The sequence below is a fragment of the Bos indicus genome, chromosome 8 (genome assembly GCF_029378745.1).
Source record: "Bos indicus isolate NIAB-ARS_2022 breed Sahiwal x Tharparkar chromosome 8, NIAB-ARS_B.indTharparkar_mat_pri_1.0, whole genome shotgun sequence".
NCBI lineage: Eukaryota > Metazoa > Chordata > Mammalia > Artiodactyla > Bovidae > Bos > Bos indicus.
Window position 1 is genome coordinate 52,979,304 of NC_091767.1, and position 20,699 is coordinate 53,000,002.

The window sequence follows — 20,699 nt, forward strand, 5'->3', positions numbered from 1 at the left end:
CGTCGCATCCAGCGCCCCCGCCCCTTCTCAGGGTCTGCAAGCGCCGCCGCCGCTACAGAAACCTACAAACTTTCCCCCGACCCCCGCAACCCCGCCGCAAGGCGACCGCCTACAGCTCTACCCCCCGGATCCGCTGCTAGCTGCCGGAGAGAAGGGAGACGCGGGCTGCCAGAGCCGAGCTCCCTTCTCCTTACCTCGCCTCTCCTCTCCAGGGGCACGAGAACGCACGGCGGATTAAGGGACGGGTCATCGGTCAGCGTGCAGCGCGCTGTTCAGTCCCGCCGCCCCCGGCCTCCTGCACAACGAGGGCCAACTCGGATTTAAAGGGCCAGAGTCTTGACTGCCCAGTCCTTCCTTCCAGCTCTTTGGGCCTGCGCTTCCCTCGGACCGAGAGAAAGACGAGACGAAGCCAGAAGGAAATATGGCCCCTCCCGACTGCTCCTCCGCCAGCTCCCACGCTTAACCTCTGGCCACCCGCGGGAAGACGCCGGGGGGGTGGCGGTGAAGCTGGCACGCCCCGCTTGCGACTGTGCGCGCGGGTTCGCAGCCGTCGAGGCAAGAAGTTGCGAGCGTCGGATTACTAAATTGGCTCTAAAGGCCAAGCGCGGAGACCACAGGCAGCGGGGAGAAGGCGGGAGAGAAACGGCGAGAGGGTCAGGGGGAAAAGAGGGCAGGGTGGCGGGCCTGGGAAGGCGGAGTGCGGGTTAGCGAAGACAGCCAGGCCCCGGGAGTGGGGTGTGGAGCGACGCTGCGGTCCATTGTGGGCCAGAGGGCGGTGGAGGCGCCGGGGGCGATGCCGCGGCCGGGGAAAAGTTCGTACAGCGACCAAAAGCCTCCCTACTCTTACATCTCGCTGACCGCGATGGCCATCCAACACTCAGCGGAAAAGATGCTGCCGCTGAGCGACATCTATAAGTTCATCATGGAACGCTTCCCCTACTACCGCGAGCACACGCAGCGCTGGCAGAACAGCCTGCGCCACAACCTCTCCTTCAACGACTGCTTCATCAAGATCCCGCGGCGGCCCGACCAGCCCGGCAAGGGCAGCTTCTGGGCATTGCATCCCGACTGCGGCGACATGTTCGAGAACGGCAGCTTTCTGCGGCGCCGCAAGCGCTTCAAGGTGCTGCGCGCGGACCACCCTCACCTGCAGGCTGGAAGCACCAAGAGCGCGCCGGGCACTGGGCCCGGAGGGCACGTGCACCCCCACCACGCGCACCACCCGCACCATCACCACCACGCCGCGGCGCACCATCACCATCACCACCACCACCCGCCGCCGCCGCCTCCCCCGCCGCACATGGTGCACTATTTCCACCAGCAGCCGCATCCCGCTCCACAGCCGCCGCCGCCCCTCGCTTCGCAGCCCCCGCAGCAGCCTCCGCCGCAGCCTCCGCAGCAGTCTCACCCCGGCAAGATGCAGGAGGCAGCGGCCGTGGCAGCGGCGGCAGCAGCGGCGGCGGCGGCGGCAGTGGGCAGCGTGGGGCGCCTGTCCCAGTTCCCGCCCTACGGGCTGGGGTCGGCCGCTGCAGCCGCCGCAGCTGCCGCCGCGTCCACGTCGGGCTTCAAGCACCCGTTTGCCATCGAAAACATCATAGGCCGGGACTACAAGGGCGTGCTGCAGGCGGGCGGGCTGCCCTTGGCGTCGGTCATGCACCACCTGGGTTACCCCGTGCCGGGCCAGCTCGGCAACGTGGTCAGCTCCGTGTGGCCGCACGTCGGCGTCATGGATTCGGTGGCCGCGGCTGCCGCCGCCGCTGCAGCCGCGGGGGTCCCCGTGGGTCCGGAGTACGGCGCCTTCGGGGTGCCGGTCAAGGCCTTGTGCCACTCGGCAAGCCAGAGCCTCCCCGCGGTGCCTGTGCCCATCAAGCCGACTCCCGCGCTGCCTCCAGTGGCCGCGCTGCCGCCGACGCTCGCTGTCCCCGGGGCCTCACAGCAGCCGCCGGCGCCGTCCACCGTGTGCCCGGCAGCCGCCGCCTCGCCCGCCGCCCCCTTGCTGGAGCCCACCGCCCCGGGCGCGGCTGAGACCAAAGGCGGCTCTCTGCACTCGGTGCTGGTGCACTCTTAGAATACCCAGCGGGTTCTGATGAACAAACGCCTTGCCCGGGACCGCCCGCCGGAGAGGGTGAGGGCGCCCTGCCCAGGTCGGGCACAGCTGGCGAGTCCGTCTTTGCGGGGAAAGGAATGTATTTAAACAGACAAACCAACCCGAAAGTGGATTCTCCAGTGGTCTGAATAAATATAACACTGTGTCTGTGTTTATACTATATTGTACAATCAGATTAATGAAAACCAGTTTTCAGGTAAGAGTTTCTATTGTAATTAATATTATAAATCCATAAGTTATGCGGGAAGGGAACAAAAGAGTTTAAGCTTCATTCGCTGACAAAATAGAAATGGATTGCGATTCTTATTCCCGGGAGCAGACGCCAGCAGAGCTAAACCTCCCTGGGAGAAATCCAACAGAGTGAGGCTGAGGCGGACCCTCAGCCACCGCGTTTCTCCCGGCGGGTCTCAACCCCAGACAGCCTCCCCTCGTGAGTATTCTAGACAAAACTGCTATTCGCTAAGGAAATCTCGTTTTACTTAAGAAGGAAAAGAGGGAGCATTTGATACTGTTATTTTCCTGGTCAGTGAAATGGACAAGGACACGGTAGCATGAATAAAGCCTGGGGTGGGGGTGGGGGGGAGAGTGGGAACCTCACGAAGGATCTTGGGAACAACAGTTAAGTTTCTTGGCTCTGACCCGAGGGTCGAGAAGGATAGAAGGAACGGCTAAAGCAATTAGTTTGCACAAAAGAGAATGGCCGCAGCTTAAAGCACAAAGCCTCAGATTCCAAAAGTAAGTTCGGGAAACATAACCAAAGAGAGAGATTAAAGGAGACTTTCTACCTGCAATTTGTTTGTTAATCAATCGGATGAGACAATTGAAGAGCCCCCAGATAATGTGAATTCCCATGATCCGTTCCATTTCGGATTTTTTTTTTTTCTTTAATTACTTGCATCGCTGGATTTTGTTCCCGTAACTCTAGAATGCAAGAAAAACCTGCCGTGTCACCCGACAAGATTGCTCTTAACGTTTCCAGGAGCGTTTCGTGACCGTTGCCCTCCAGCCTCCTTGGGACAGACGTGTGAGGACGACCGTCGATTTGGTATTACCTGTGCTCTTTGGGCGCGTTCGTCTTTCAGACGAACTCTTCAGTTTCAGTCGGTGAATGGAAAAGAAACTTGTTTTGCCGCTGTTGCTCTTCCTCGTTTTTGAGCCCCGGAATAGCACTTTACTCGAAACAAACGTTTGGGAACGAATGGGGGCGGGTAGGGAGGAGGCCACTGTCTTGTGCCCCGAGTCACCTCTGGCTTGTGTCCGCGCCGCGTTCGGGTTGTGACTTTGTGCCAAGTTCATGTCTGCCTATGTTGTACGCGGTGTTCTCCATTAAAGCTTCTCTCTGGATGTGCCGATGTAAAGGTGTTTCGCTTCTCAAGGGACGAGGCCGCCGTGTGAGTGCCCACTGGGGGAAAGTCTGGGGACGTGCCAAACCCCCCTCTTCCCTTTTCATTTCAAACTTGAAAGCATCAAGAGGGTGAGTTCACAGGAGGAGCGGCAGCAGCACAGGTTCCCTCCTCCATGGCTCCTTTTATCAGTTGGCGCAGTAACTATCTATACTACCCATTCTTCCGCTGCTTTCCTAACCAAGCTCTAGTCCACCTCAGTGGGAGAGGCCGGATTAGGAAAAAAAAAAAAACCCGCAACAAGGAACTTTTTCTGTTCCTACATGAGGTTTATTAGCAACACATCATCACCAATACCCTTTCCCTTTTCTCAGGGTTTCTCTGACCCTCTTTTGAGAGTGGGCCGCGGCCGGGTCCCTGTGTCATTGGATGGGTGCCGCGGCGCCCCATTAAGTCTGCGGGGCGGGCTCGTGGCGGAGACAAGGGCGCCCCGACACCACCACTGCCGCCGCGGGCCACACTCCCAAGAAGCGCGCGCCCAGCCGCGGCGGCCTAGGGGACCTGTTGCTCATCCTCAGCAGCCTGGAAGAGCCGGGGGCCCCGCAGCCAACCGCAGCCGGTGCTCGCTGGAGAGACCCTGAGGGCTGCAACCCTGGCGGAGCTGCGCTGGGAAGTGGTGGGGCACCTCGAACAGGGCTCCATCTTGAACCAGCCCAACAGCAGCCCGCCTCTAACCTTTTCATCAGAAGAAAATAAACTGCCAACGAAATGACCTGCTCACAGTAATGACACTAAGGGGATTTGCATTGCTTCTTAAAAATAAAAATTTCCACACATCCCTTATTTGCAAGTCCATTGGTGGCTCGGACGATAAAGCGTCTGCCTACAATGAGGGAGACCCGGGTTCAATCCCTGGATTGGGAAGATCCTCTGGAGAAGGAAATGGCAACCCACTCCAGTACTCTTGCCTGGAAAATCCCATGAACAGAGGAGCGTGGTAGGGTACAGTCCATGGGGTCACAGAGAGTCGGACACGACTGAGCGACTTCACTTTCACTGTCTTTCAATAAATTGCACCCCTTCCGCTAAGTTTTGGGCTCGCCTGGGAGACAAGTCTCAAAGGAGGTCTCTGCCTCCTTGGAGGCCCAAGCAGCTGTAGTATATCCCAACTTTAAGCTTGAGACTGCAAAGTTTCCTGCAGGGTTTTCCTTTACAATAATCTGAGAGTGTTGAAAGATAGAAAAGGGCAGCATAGACTTGGGGAGACTTGGAAGCCTGACTGCTTCTTCCACCTCTAGTTGAGTTGGTGCCCGGAAGCTCCAGGCTGGGACCTCTAGTGTAAGGGCCAAACAATGGCAGTCACTGGATCCCAGTGATTTCTTCAAAAGAACATTTCTTCCTTCTCCACCTGCCCCAAAGGGCTAGTGGGCTTTTTTTTAGCAGTGGCCATTTTCCCACTTTCTGTAGAGGGGCACAGTCCAAAGTGACATCCGGCAGCCAGGGGGCTAGCTGAAGTGACAGTCTCTCCTGAGAAGCAAGGAGCCTCTGGGCCAACTCGGCAGAGAAGGATGAGTAATTGACTCTCTGCATTTCCCAGGACACTCTTAGCAACTCAGTCTGACACCCCCAAATTCCCGGAACCCCTCCTCCCTCTGTGGGGAAAGCATGGTTGTTGTGCTTTGTTTTTACTTTAAGGAGAGAGAGAAAGGAGAAAGAAAGGTAAAGTGAGCTGAGAGATGATTCTACTCAAGTTTTCATCCAAGAGGAGAACCTGGTACCCAACAGGAGCTATACATGGCATTGATGTTGGAGAACAAAGGAGTTCATGGAAATAAACAAAGTGGAGGGAGCTTTCTGTCAAAGCTCTGATCCCAAGGGAGGTCCCAATTAAACCCTCATACTGACAGTCCTGAAGATCCCCTTCTTAACTAGCGTGGAATCTGAAGTCTAAGTGTAACTCTCAACTGACTTGTGGTCTCATTATGATCTCTCATGTGGTTCTCCCTCTAGTTAGCTGTTGGAATAGAGAGAAAGTAAGTACTGGACATCAGTGAGATAGAAATAGAGACACTTACAAATGTATGACCATCTCAGTTCAGAACATTAATAAAATCACTCTTGGTTTACTAAGTTCTAGTGGAGATAACCTGAAATTATGCTCCTTGTTTCCAGGACGATAGAAAACACTGTAGTGGCTTAGCCTGTATACTCCTTCACCGGAGGCACAGAAACTTGAGAAACACGGGGAGAAGCAAAGAGCAGGGAGAAAGATTTTAATGTAGCTGCCCTTCAAAATAGAAGGAAAACAACTTGGAATGATCTATTTGATAACATTTCCCTGGGGAGCTGAGAAGAGCGCTCAGGGCTGAGGGAGGCCAAAGCTATTTTAGCTGTGGTCCCTAGGAGAACAAGCCCTCCTGCAAAGGCCAGAACTGGCACATTTGTCATCTGGCACTTAGGAAGCCTGTCAGTCAGGCTGGTTTGCAGTCAATTATCTCCTTAAGTAGACTGGCATTAGTCCAGCCAGGGAGGAGGGCTGGTTGTATCCATTGAAATCAGAGCCAGTTAGCTGGAAGTGGCACTGCTCAACTCCAAGCATCTTTGCATTTGGGAGGTTTGGAAAGCAGATCAACGCATGTTCTGCTGGGACTCAAAGGTGACATTTGCCTGCTTGGCAATAGTACAGCAAGACTGCAGAAAACGATAGAAGTGATGCCTTAGGAGAAGAAGCCTTGACCACCAAAGCTACTGGTTCCTTTTAAAGTCCATTCACCTGACAAAACTGCCGTTTCCCAGATGCAAAAATTATACAGAGATCCCAGTAAACTGTGCTGGGGTTTGACTTCTCCGTCGGTAAGAATTCTCACCCATTGCACCTGACTATGAGATAGGCAGAAAGGGTAGTTTGGGGTCATGTTCAGGTTTGGATGTTATGTCAAGGGTTTGAAGCAGTGTTAGTGCTCATCGGACTGTGTGTATATGATTCTACATGGGGTGTGGGTCAGAGTGGAATCGGCATTGAAGATGGAAAACTGAAGAAATGGCTTCCAAAAGTCAATGATAACCTCTTTGTGGGTGAAAATGCAGAATGGGAATCCAAAGGGCAAAACTGTTTCTTCAAGTCCAACATTTTCATTTTGTTCATTGAAAGTATTTTCATTAACTTTATCTTTCAAAGCTGAAATACTACCTTGTACTCTTTGGGGGAGATTGAAGAGATTTGCTTGGATTTGAATTCAGTCTTAAGCCATTGTTTAAGTGTATGAGTTTGGCAAAACTCCAGATGTACTCTGTCCCAAGCACTTTCCCCCTTAACTATCCTCTGTGTATTTTAAGGAAAATTCAAGCCACATGTTGCTCTTTCCCCCTTGCATTCAAATGTAGTTTTATTGAATTTTAGCATGGTCCATGAAATTTAAATTCTGAGTTTTAAGCCATAATATATTCATATGGTCTACAAGCAGTCACATGATATGCACATATATCATTAAGCAGAAAATAAAGCCTCTGAGAACTGTAGTCATATTATTATAGTAACATTTCTTTAGACTGAAGAGCCATGCTGAGAGTGCCATATTAAAAAATGATTTTATAAAATTATCAAAAAATTCGAGAAGCTGACTTAGTGACTCATGCAAATACTTTTAAAAGAATATTGCTAGGAAGATATTTTGGTTACGTTTAGTTTGGGCCAAATAGTTCTTTCCTGACACGAGGAACAGGTCTTTTATGTGCACAAGACACCCAGGCTTTGCTTGTGAGTCACAAATCTCATTATGGCAGCATCATTTTTAAAATGCTTTGGAATAAGCTTTCTCATCTGAGCCACTTCCAGTCCTGTCAGCGCCTTCACAGACAGGGTGATTTTACTGTTACTGAGGATAGATGCTCAGTAAGAAGCTGGAGAGCTGCAGTCCAGGCACAGCTGAACTAGATTCGTTCTAGAAAGAATTTACCACACTGACATATACAGATGAAAAAGGGAGGGAAGACAGTGGGACAGAGGGAAGGAGGAAAGATGGACAGAAGAAAGGAAAGAAAGAAGGAAGGAAGGAAGGGGAGAGTGAGAGACGATGTGTGCATCGAGTACTGACAGAGCAAACACAATTTTTATTACAATTTTTACCTTGGTACTGCTTTAGGTTTTCTCTCAGAAAACTATAGATCGATTCTTTCAATGTATGTGACTCTATCTATAACCATGTGACTGAAGTCATTTTGCCTTAAAAACAATATTCCTCTTCTCTTAGCGTTTTTCTTAGCTAGAGAGGACAGAGCATTGCAGAACAAACCAGCAGCTTCATTTATGGAAGAAGATGAGGCTTTAGTCTGCTGAAGAATTCAACCTAGGTGAGGATTTTGTGACATTAACTTTGTCACAATTTATTTTATAGGGATTACCCTAAATCCCTAGAGAGAGATGTTTAAATGATACTTTGCTTTTCTGAAAAGCTTTATTTATTTATTTTTAATTTATTTATTTTAATTGGAGGCTAATTACTTTACAATATTGTAATGGTTTTTGCCATACATTGACATGAATTGGCCATAGGTATACATGTGTTCCCCATCCTGAACCCCCGTCTCACCTCCCTCCCCATCCCATCCCTCAGGGTCATCCCAGTGCACCAAAAATAAATAAATAAATAAATTATACTATTTGCATACTGTGGAATATCGTGCAGCCGTTACAAATAATGCTTATGAAACTTCACTCATACAGAAAATGCTTATGAAATCCTATTGAGGGAATAATCTCAACCCTCTAACATCACTGAACATATATTCAAAGAGACTACACCAATTATTAACAGTGGTACCTTTAGACTGGTGAAATCCAGAGTCATTTTCTTTTCCTGTTTCCCATATGTTTGAGACTGTTTTTAGGTTGTCTACATATAACAATCACATTTACTATTATAACCAAGGAGAGGATTACTCAAATCTATCCAGCCAAAATAACTGGGATTTCAACAAACTATGAATTATAATTTTAAAATGTAGTAAAATGTAGGGGGAGGAGAGAAGAACTAGCTAAAGAAATATACTTTAGAGGCAAAAAGCGAGAAAGGCAAATGAACCTCACACACCTTGCCATTCTCCCGCTGTGCCTTTGACAAGAGGCCAGGCAGCCGATCCTCCTTTCAGAGTACATTTCAGAGATTTGCTGTCCCATCATACTGGACTGGGAGATGTAAAGGGGTTAAAATTACAAAGGGGGCTGGCTATAGTATAAATCTCACATAATTTTATTACCTTTACCAGCTTCCTTTCTTTTCATCTTTTGCATTTCATTAACTTTTATAGTAGCCTTGAACTTTTTTTGAAACTAGGCAGATAATGAACACAAAGTAAATATAGTCTACAAGTTTAGGCATTTTCTTCCAAATGAAAAAATAACGTTGGTTTTCCAAAACAGCAATATAATTTTTCTTTTTCCTCTTTGGCAAATACTTTTTGTGTAATGACAATGTTTTCAAGGGAAAAGTTTTAGCTGCTGTTGTTTATACTAGTTTGTGGACAAGGAAATGGCAACCCACTCTGGTATTCTCGCCAGGAAAATCCCATGAACAGAGGAACCTGGCAGGCTACAGTCCATGGGGTCACAAAGAGTCAGACACAACTGAGGGACTGAGCATGCACACACACATACTGGTTTGAGTAAACTTGCATTTTTTCTTCCCTATCTACCTTGAAATAGTTTATTTTCCCCCACAAAATGCAAAAGCATGTAACTACTCGGAATATGCATATTTTCAGATTAAATGTCTCAACTTTTATGCTAGAAGTCTGATAACCTCTAAAAATGATCACAGATCATTGATACTTGGGTTTTTAATAAGTTGCATTGAACAACTAAAATTCTTGAAAATATAAGAATTTATGTTTAACCCAAGAAACAGAGAATCAAATGTATCTGCTTTGCCAGTGTGGAGAACAAAATGAGATTCTACTTCTTTGAGATGCAAAAATTTTGAACCCTCATTTCAGTTATTACTAGAAAATTCTTCTCTTCTTAGCTGCCAGGGGACCCCAGGCTGACTTGGACCTGCTTACTCCTGGCTTGCAAAGGAAAAAAAATGGGAAGTTTAATCCATTGCTAATACTGCTTCTTAAAACTTCAGGTGCATATGAATCACCTGGAGAGGTTTTTAAAAACACACTCTGCTGAGCCCCATCTTCAAAGATTCTGATTCAGCAGGTGTGAGGTGGGCCCAGGTTGTACATTTCTCACAAGCTCCCAGGTGATGCTGATGTTCTGGGCACTTTGAGAAGTCCTGCATAAGATTTTTGTGTGTGTGTAATAATATATTTATTTTATTGTGTTTTTTAACTTTACAATATTGTGTTGGTTACCTCAGTTACAGCCATCTCAGTCTATCAGAAATACCCAAATAACTTTGAACATATAGAAAAGGCGTTAATATCTCTATCCCTTTTCTCTCAAAAGTTCATTGGTGCCTATCAAATGTACTCATCTCCTTGTCTATATATACTAATTTACAGTATAATAATAACATGATATATTAATATTAATGCACAGGAGAAACAGAAAAACTCCATATCCTCCAGAGTTGGAATACTCCCCATTGTAAGTCACCTAAAGACAGAAATGTTAGATCAGAAAGCAGCAGCGAACTTATTTCCTCAAGGAGGCAACTGAGACAGCAGCACTTGAAAAGCAAATGATTGAAAACTAGAAGTCTTCCCACTCCCATCTTTTCATCATAAGCCAATCCCTTCCCCAAAGCATTTTAACCAATAAACTTAAGGAGTTGTTACTTCATTTTCTTCCTCCATATGATGCTATGATGTTGGCACATCACACTTGTATGTGACACTTTATGCATTATATTGAGGGATTTTCATATCTACTATTTTATATAGAGGAGATGATTTTATTCTGAGTTTAAATCTGTACGGGTTCAGATCTGCAACTTGGAGGCTAGAGTTCACGAAGATGTACAAATGATGCATCAACTCAGTAGACTCACACTTTACTTAAAAATGGAGCCATGTAGCCAAATACTTAGTTTTTCAGGGCTGAGGCATCAAACAATGCACATTCCAATGAGAATGTTACCAGAATAGGAAGTAGGGGCCCCTCTGATGTTTTTAGAGTTTATGAAATTTTCCATAGTTCATCCCATGTACTGTGATAGACGGATGCAATAAACTCACAGCCCTGTATCTCTGGGGAATTTTAGTCAGTGGCAAACAAAGCATGTAGGCTTCATTGGTCCTAGTTGTCTCTGACTTATAACTCCACCTTTCAGAGACTTGTTTAAATTTATGGATCATCTCAATGTCCAGAATATACTGCCTTTTTATTTGCAAATACTCCAGATGTAAACTAGTGTGAGTAGCAAAGGTCAATGTTGTGAAGATTTGAGTTTAGTTTCCTAGTCATAAAAATTGAAGTCAAATATTCATCATTTCTTAAAGTCCTTCTATCATCTCTACCAGGAGTTTCTCACTGGTTCCCTTTCTCCATCACCTCTACCCTTCATATAGTTTGCTTGGCCTCACCCTCTTCTTTGACTGTTTGATCTCTCCTTTCCTCTCCAGCTGCTTGCTTTGTCCCTCACCCTGCTCCACCCCACTATCCACTAACTTTATGAAGGACAGTTTAATTCTTTGTTTCTCTAACTCTCTTCAGACTGTAGCCATTGGGACCTCACTCTCTATAGTGAAAGTGGTCTATCAAGTTATTTTCCTACATGAAGACAGCTATTTTTATACACTGAACTAAGATGCTAGCTATTAAAATCACGTTTTAAAATCTAACTATACATAAATCCATTCCATGAGCATTTATACCATAGTGCAGTTCAGGAACTACACCAGGTGCTGGCAATAAAGCAAGTTGTCTACTTGTTGCCTACCCCAATTATTAAGCTATTATTTCTCATCTCCAAACCCATCCTTCTTACTCTTTTCTCAGATACTGGGGCTGGGATTTTGCAAGCCGCAGTTCTGCTTTGCCAGTTGGTTCTATATTGGATCTGGTAATATGATGGCTCTAGAGGGAGTTAGGACTTTCCTGGTTGCTCAGACATCAAGAATCTGCCTGCAATGCAGGAGACCCAGGTTCTGTCCCTGGGTCAGGAAGATCCTCTGGAGAAGAGAATGGCTACCCACTCAAGTACTCTTGCCTGGGGAATTCCATGGACAGAGGAGCCTAGTGGGCTACAGTCTGTGGGGTCGCAAAGAGTTGGACAAAACTGAGTGACTAACACTTTCACTTTCAGAGGGAGTTAGCAAAAGTGGACAAAGAAGAAGGGATTTGCTCCATCTGTCTGTTCTTTTGGGGGCTTCCTTTCTGCTTGGGATTCCTGGAAGCATTACAAAGTTGCAGCAACCTGCAGTTCCTTCCTATGGCAGCAGTTGAATCAGTTGGAAGTCTTTTAAACACTTGAAGAAGCAGCTTTATCACAAACTGTTTCAGAGACGCCACTTCCATCAGCAAGGCTTCTTATGAGGTTCTGAGGTTTAGCTTCTTAGAGATCCCCTATAATGGTCTAAGTGTTAATAATTTCAACTTCTTCCCTTTGCAGTCACTACCCTAAGGGTGGTAGCTGCTTCCTGCAGTGGCTACAGTCTGCCATATCTTAGAGCTGTCTTTTTACCCTTTCAGTTATTAACATCTTCACACCTAGTTGGGATACCCTAGTGACTCAGACAGTGAAGAATCCACCTGCAATTCAGAAGACCCAGGTTCTGTCCCTGGGTCAGGAAGATCCCCTAGAGAAGGGAATGGCTACCCACTCCAGTATTTCTGCCCGAAGAATTACATGGACAGAGGAGCCTTGTGGGCTTCATCGGGTCATAAAGAGTCAGACACAACTGAGCAGCTAACATTTTCAGTTTCTTTTATACCCAGTAATCAATTCTTTATAGTAAATTTTGTCTGTGAAAACGATTCGCATGGTTTCTGTCTTCTCACCAGACTTTATTTAATATATCTGCCCTCAAGGACCAGATGGTCTGAAGCATAAGATGGTCTCCTCGTGTTACAGATGAGAGAGCTGAGGCATAGGTTGCTGAAGGAGCTTGCCCAAGACTATGTGAAGTAGAAGATGGGAATAAGAACTCAGACTCGAATGAACCAGTCCGAGTTCCCCACTGGAGGGATCCTGTCTCGTCTCCAGCTCCTTAAGAGACTCACACACATACACAAAAGATAGCAAGTTAGAATATATTCACCTCAGGGACTTCTGTGGTTTCCTGCTAGGGCAAGAAAGGCTTACTTAGAAATGGTAGTTTTGACAGTATTCAAACACCTAACAAACCAAGTAGTTGATGAAGAAGCTCAAGACATATTTGTGTACTATGGGAGTCCATGCAAGAATTATTTTGACCCTCTGTATATTATTTTGTTGATTTGATATTAATATTTGTGGAAATTTTTCAAGGTTTCTAAAGATATCTTTTTCATCTTTGTATCTCCACTGCCTAGTATAATAATCTGCTCATGGTTAAGTTCTTAATAAAGTTTTGTTGAGGAGAAAGAAGAATTTGGTTAATACATACCGCCACTATTACTTAACAAATATTCAGGCATGTCAATTAAATGCTAAAAAAAAAAATTAGATAACTAAATTCTACTTAGCTTAAATGGCTTCAAGAGAGACAGATATTCAGCTTCTTTGCCAAGGCCTTTAACTAGCTTGTGATGGAGCCAAGATTGAGTCTCAGGGTAGACTCAAGCCCAGTTCTTAGCCACAGTGTTAAACTGCTTTGAAATGTTTCTTCTCTGTTTCTTAGTTTTCACATCTGTAAACCTGGACAAATGCCTATCTAATTCTCTTTAATTTAACCAATAAATAACATCAAGTATGCTGACAATCAAAGTTGAAATTCATATTTTCAAAAGCCAATTGAGAAATGTTTCTTAGTAACTGGAGACAGGTTGGAGAAACTTAAAAATTAATATGATTCAGTCAAGCAGACCAGCTGAAAAGAGGAAATTGTTTTGGACAATATTAAAAAACAACTAGATCCAGGCAATATTTCTTACAATATTTCAAAGCTGTGTGATGGTTTTAAAACCCTATTTATAGGAACAATTTCCTGACTTCAAAATTAATTTTGATATTATATGGCATTTATTTAAAAGTAACATTTCCTGGTTTCAAAAATATTTAAAACATACTAAATGAAAAATTGGAAAACAATTTGAACAGTATTTAAAATAAAATTTTAGAATGCATCATGACAAGGCAAAACTTACATAACTGTAATTAAAAGTTCTTTTAAAAACGTGGATCCACCAAGACGATGAGTAATTCTCTGCATCACATCAGTCATAATTGCTCTCTGCAGCCCAGGCATAGTCTCTCTCTATTGAATTTTATCTTTCCTTCAAACCCAGTGTAAAAACCAACTGTTAATGTACCTAATAGATGATAAGAACCAAATGTTTTCTTTCTATCTTTTTTCCCAAGAAGTCTTAACAGATGTCCTCTATTCAGTTACTAATCTCCCTTTTCCTTATTCTCAGAGCATATTGTAAGATCCATGGTACAAGGTGCCTTGATTTGGACTGAGTGTATCACTGGGTCTCCTGCCAAAATGAACTGTAGAATAGTATGCACTCTACCTATGATGAAATCTTTATATTCCTCCCTGTATGGTGTTTTTCATACAGTATAAACTTAAGAGGTGTGTATGTATACAAATAAAATTGACCCTAGCTGGTCTCCTTCAAAGCTAATTCCTAAAGAGACAGGTAGATTCTCTGTTGTCCAACTCAATTTGTATCTTTTGGTACCCATTCCATTTCCTGTGACATGAAATTATGTGAGACTGGTGGCTTTTAATCCCATATTCTTATAGTCATTGACAGCACTCAACTTTAAGACATAACAGGGGCCCCAACTCTAGGTGGCCAACTTGCTCCAGAACAGATTTAAATTGGCCCAATAACCAGGACATGGAAGCAACCTAAATGTCCATCAGCAGAGGAATGGATAAAGAAGATGTGGTACATATATACAATGGAATATTACTCAGCCTTAAAAAGAAACAAAATTATGCCATTTGGAAAGACATGGATGGACCTATAGACTGTCATATAGAGTGAAGTAAGTCAGAAACAGAAAAACAAATATCATATATTAATGCATATATGTGGAATCTAGAAAAATGGCACAGATAAATCTATTTGCAAAGCAGAAATAGAGACACAGCCATAGAGAACAAATGTATGGACACCAAGGGGAGTAGAGGTGTGATGAGATAGATTGGGAGAATGGGATTGACATGTATATATACTGCTATGTATGCAATAGATAACTAATCAGAACCTACTATATAGCACAGGGAACTCAACTCAATGCTCTGTGGTGACCTAAATGGGAAGAAAATCCCCAAAAGAGGTGATATATGTATACACATAGAGCTGATTCACTTTGCTGTTTAGCAGAAACTAACACTGCATTATAAAGCGACTATACTCCAACATTTTTTTCTAAATGCATGTATGCAAAATTTAGTTAATTAATTGACCATAAAGATCATTTTAAAGTTCTCATCCTAGACTATGTTCTCATCCTGTCTCACTATGAGAAATTCTGGATTTTGTGAATATTACCCAAAGGGTGGCATGGTATAATGAAAAGGGCTTGAGCTTTGAACCTCATCTCTTTACTACTTCAACACTCTAATGATAGTAATTGATTGTTATAGTCTAACTTGGATCCTCAAAACTTTTGAATTATTAAGTCCTAGTCCTAAATCCTATCCTCATTTTATCTGTAAAAAAATGGAAGATCAGAGTTAACTTTCTTCCCAAGATCACACAGCTAATTCAATAACTGAGTCAGGATTAGAACTCAAACCCAAGTCCCAACTTTCAACTTCAATGCTATGCTGTCTCATTAAGTTTCTAAGCCTCTCTATTTCTCAGTTTTCTCATCTTAAAAATCAAACAAATAATTTCTACTTCAGTGGGTTATTGCAGCATTCCAATGAACCTGAACTTTCTTTCACCTGTAACTGTGGAACTTCATTAAGCTAAAGCAATCTGAATTAAGATCTTTGGTGGAAACAAAAGAACATTCTGCATAACACCCTAAATTTCATCCCGTTTTCCAACTGTTTGTTGGTATCCCAATGATCCGGGTGCTTTATGGTTGCAGAATTGGGTCTCCAACAGAGCACAAGATTCAGAAATGCCTTCCTTGGTCCTTAGCAATTTAAACATATTTGCTGAGTGATTAAGGATGTTTTAAAAAAGCACTTGCCACATTTTACTGACAATACCTTTTCCTTGGTGACTCAGATAGTAAAGAATTTGCCTGCAGTGCAGGAGACCCAGGTTCCATTCCTGGATTGGGAAGATCTCCCGGAGTAAAAAATAGCTACCTGCTCCAGTGTTCTTGCCTGGAGAATCCCACGGACAAAGGACTGAGGAGCCTGGCAGACTACAGTCCATGAGATCACAAACAGTTGGACAGGACTGAGCAACTAACACATTTCCTTTTACAAACAGAAACAACTGTATGAATTTACATATGTATCAACCCAAGTTGGGTTAGCTCTGTATTAGCCACTGGTGAGGAAAACCAAAGTCTAGAATGGAAATTGTCTTTAGTTTCATAAAGGGGAGGAAATCTTACTCCTGCTTCCCACTGGGAAAAATCATGGACAAAAAAAGAACAAATGACCTATAGTAACATTGGTAAATCCCTTCCTTTTCTTCCATCACCCTCCAGTGACAATATTATGATGTTGATTTTTTTTTAAGCTGGTGCCTCATTAATTTTCTTTTTTCTTTGTTCTGCACATACAGTGAGATAAGGTAGGAACATGTACTTTTTGATGAATCATTGCCTTTGATCTTTTCTTTAACTTTGATTCAACTAGGTATCATGGAGACATTTCCATGGGTTTACATACGACTTTTTTTTTTTCTTGGTCTCTGATGTAGTAGATGAAGACACTGAGTTCTAGTGTCTGCATTTCCCTTTTTGCCTGTCAGAAGAAAAACTATGGAACTTCTCTGAAATGTAGATCCCTTATTTACAAACGTTAGTTCTACAGACCCTCATAGTGTGGAGGTGTGCGAGGAAAACAATAATGCTGCCCTGATTCCTCCACAAAGTCTTTGCAAGATGAAATTCTCCACCCAGCTCTGAATGCCAACAAGCTTGAAATGCACATCTTGCCATGCACATGAAAGCTCTTTATGAACTAAGTGTGCTACAACTAGCCTTGGGGATGGCAGTGATGACCATGGGGATGGTAATGGCCATAAGGATGCTGTGAATAGTTACCATCCTGAGCTTAGGTGAGGGTTGGTGCTGCTCTTCCAGTCTCACTGAGGATTTCAAAGACACAAACAAAACCTTTATGGGCATGGAAATAGGATAGGAAATGGGAGAAGTTTGGGCCTTGATCTCATGTAGACTCCATGGAGCCTATAGCACGTATGTAAACACTGAGTTCAAGTTCTCAGAGATCAGATTGCTGAGCTCTCTATTACATAAAACACTAAGCAGCTTTTTAGCACGTTTCACAGACAAGATTCCAGACAGAGTTAGACAGAAACTCGGATACCTAAGGGCCTACTGAACTGTAATTTTCTAAGCTGCTCAATGAAATTTTTAGGCTGAATATTTTTTAGAACATCTCACTGGAAAAAACAGTCCCAGCACTTATTACTTGCTCTTCCACATACGGAGTATTATTTCTAGTACACTGAGCACTCTATGCTATAAAAGACAAATATGAAACACTTGACATCCACAGCTAGCTTGCTCCTTGAGTTAAAGAAAAATCTAGGAATTAGAAAATTTTCTCTTTCATATTTTTTACATATGATATTGATAAAGTTTCTAAAAAAGAATCCCAAAGTGATTACACTCTATTACTATCATTCTTGAAATAACAATAATTGAGATCCTAAATTGCTAAATTAGATGACTAAATGTATATCACATCATGACTCATACAAAGCCAAGATTCAGAACCCTACAGCCAAATATCTGTGTTATTTTTTGTAATGATGTGATGTTGTGGATACAATTGGTGTGGATAAGAATCCAAAATAAAAGTTCAAAATTATTTGTATAGATCCAAATCCAAATGCTGAATGCCAGATATTGTTTCTTACTCCTGCTATAATAAACTGCCACAAACTTCGTGGTTTAAAACAATTCAGATTTGCTCTTAGAGTTTCGGAGGTCTGAAATTCGGAATCAGTTTCAGGGCTAAAGTCAAGATTCAGGCAGGTTTGACTCCTTCTGGAGGCTCTGAGAGGAGAATCTGTTTCTTTGCTTTTTTCAGCTGCTAGTAGCCACCTGTATTTGGCCTGTGGCCCCTTCCTCCATCTTCAAAGCCAGCTTCCATCATCACATCAGCTTATCCTCTTTTGTAGTCAAATCTCCCTCTGTCTCTCTCTTATAAGGACACTTAATGGTAACATTTAGGACCCCGAAAATAATCCAGGTTAATCTCCCCATCTCAAAATCCTTAATTTATTCACATTTGCAAAATCCCTTTTGTCATATAAATAAGCATTCACAGGTTCTGAGAATTAGAATGTGGATGCTTTGGGGAGCCATTATCCTGTCTACCACACAAGTGAATCATTCATTAATTGAGGGCTTATATAGACCTCACTCAGGTTTTCCACTACATGAAATGATAGAACAACTTTTCATTTCATGTCTTGATTTATTCTTCAGAGTGAGTTCTAAGGAGAACTCCAGCTAGAACAGCTGGCATTCAAGATCATGAGGCAGGAAAGAATAAAATAAAAGAGAAAGTAATACCTAAAAAAAATCCCATTACACATAACTCACATTAACTGAGGACAAGATGATTTTAAATCCAATGAGATCTTTCACTTGCCCTCAATCTCCATCTCCTTAAAGACACACTCAAAGCCAATGGAAGCCAACCCACGTTGAAAATATTCAGGAGTGAACAAAAGATTCTCAGTGGAGATGTGTTAGTTCTTTGTTTCAGTGGTTCTTCTTGGAACAATTTTCTCTTAGTTTTTGATAATAACATAATATGAATAAGCAAATCAAAAATCTGATTCCAAAGAGCCACCTAAAAAGAAGATCAATTTTCCAAGAATGGCTAATTTCCGGAATCTGTTGGGCCCTCAAATACCTAGATCAAATATATACAATCTGACTGGTCTGTGCTGTGTGCTGTGCTTGGTTGCTCAGTCGGGTCTGACTCTTTGTGATCTCACGGACTGTAGCCCACCAGGCTCCTCTGTCCACGGGGATTCTCCAGGCCAGAATACTGGAGTTGGTTGCCACGCCAGTCTGTAGAGCAACCATAAAGTGTATCTGACAGAATCCTGATGAGTGAACAATAGAGATATTTAACCTTGTTAGGAAAATGCAAAGCTATTATAAGAGAATCTTCTTTTGAACTTTGAAGTGAGGATTATAAGGTAGGGAGTGTTTGGTCTTTCCAACATTTAGGATCCCATCCCTTAAAGGGGTGTATATCTGACCTTAAAAATCACTATGGGTTTGAGAACCTTAAATCCACCTTTATGTATTGAGAGGCAAAGAAACAATAAGGAAGGGAAAAAACTGCTAAGGATAGCTGCTCTGTACTTTAGCGAAAAGACAGAGGTTTTTACTACTTGTAATACGTAAGGATCTTCACATATCCGCATTTAAAGGGGGTGTGTGTGTTTTAATACTAAATGTACTTCAAGAGTTTCTAGAGCTCAGGTGACAATACCTGATGACCCCTTTCAAATCCTATGACGTAGAGCAGACGTCTCTCAGAAATAAGACAAGTTTTATTCATAAAATTGTGCAGGAGGTGATTTTATTTTCAAGAGGATTTATAACATTTTCTCACGTAAGATAGATCTGCTCATTTAAAGGTTAACATAGTGCTCCATTCTCTACTTTTGTCATTGCTGAGTGCATGGGGGAAGTGTTTGGAATCCTAAATAGTGTTTTTTCTCCTAAAAAACTGTAAATATCCTTTCCAATAATAGCATGTGATAGTGTACATCATTTGTTTTAATAGTTGTGTTCCTAAAAATACAAAATCTATTTTATAAATCAGACTGAATGCTAGTAATCCTGAACTTCCCACTATGTATGTGCATATTAATAGCAGAGCATACACACAGTATACATTATTATTCCCAATAAGAGAAAAACTGAGGCACAAGAAGGAAAAATGATTGACCCCAAAACACCTGCACGCAATTCAGACACCAGACTTCTGACTTTCAGTCACGATTGTGAAAATATATCAACTTTCTCCCTAATGTTGAGCACTTTTTATTAAAATTATCGACTGTAGGTTTAAAACAAAAATATAAAGCTTTTTTTTTTATCCTCGAAGGTGTTTCAAAGACAAATCCCCTGGAAAATTACTTCCACTGTACACTTCGCCCTATACTATGTTGACCCAGCCAACAGATTTTTTATCAATGGCTTTTGCTTTGTTTTATTATTTGATTAAGTCTCATGTAACTCTTCTTACTGGCAGTCAGGGGAATCATCCATCTTGGATGGAGCATTTAAATTTGCTACTTTTTAACTCAAGGATTAGCTTTGCACTTGGGAATGTTTGGGTAGCATCAAACCCACCCTACAGAATTCTGTGATTTAATTTCATTTATGGATTTAAAGGGCTTACAGCTGTCTTCATAGTTAAATGAGAATTTACTGAAATGTTGCCCTCCCCAGTGACAGAGAGAGCCCCACAATCGGCAGGACTTCAGTACTCCCAGAAGTAGACCGTTTGACCAAGGAGGATGAAATTAGCACACACATACACACAAAACATACCATCTGAGACTTTTAGAAAATGTAGATCCAGGTGGAAATCTTAGAGCATAAATTACTTGGAGGTTTCATTGTTGCTAGATCTTAGTTGGAAAGATTTGTGTTCTTTCACATGCACAGCTGTGGAATCTCTGGGGGAATTTCTTGCTATTTTTCATTTTTGCATATCAGCCAAAAACCAAGATCTCAGCATTAACTGTAGTATCATAAGCCTTCTGTATAGGATGGTGGATTTTCCAAAGGATGCTAGACAGGAACTGATTAAAATCCAAGATGGCATTCTGACAGCTAAGTGACACCATGGGTAGCACAATGAGGGGAAAGACGGCTGAACAGGTGAGATCCAGGGCTTTGTTCTGTGGTTATGTCTGTTGCTATTGCTGTTGTTTGTTTAGTTCTCACTCTGGCCTTACCCATTTACATAGACTTGGCCAAATTAATGGAGCTTTTGTTATCTCAGGTATC

General features: G+C 43.2%; 1 protein-coding gene across 1 annotated transcript; it reads left to right on the forward strand.

Moving 5' to 3' along the window:
* Positions 1–709: 709 nt before the first annotated feature.
* FOXB2 (forkhead box B2) lies at positions 710–2,638 on the forward strand. Its single transcript, XM_070794316.1, has one exon. The coding sequence runs from the start codon at positions 794–796 to the stop codon at positions 2,066–2,068; it is 1,275 nt and encodes a 424-aa protein (XP_070650417.1). The 5' UTR covers positions 710–793; the 3' UTR covers positions 2,069–2,638.
* Positions 2,639–20,699: the final 18,061 nt, after the last annotated feature.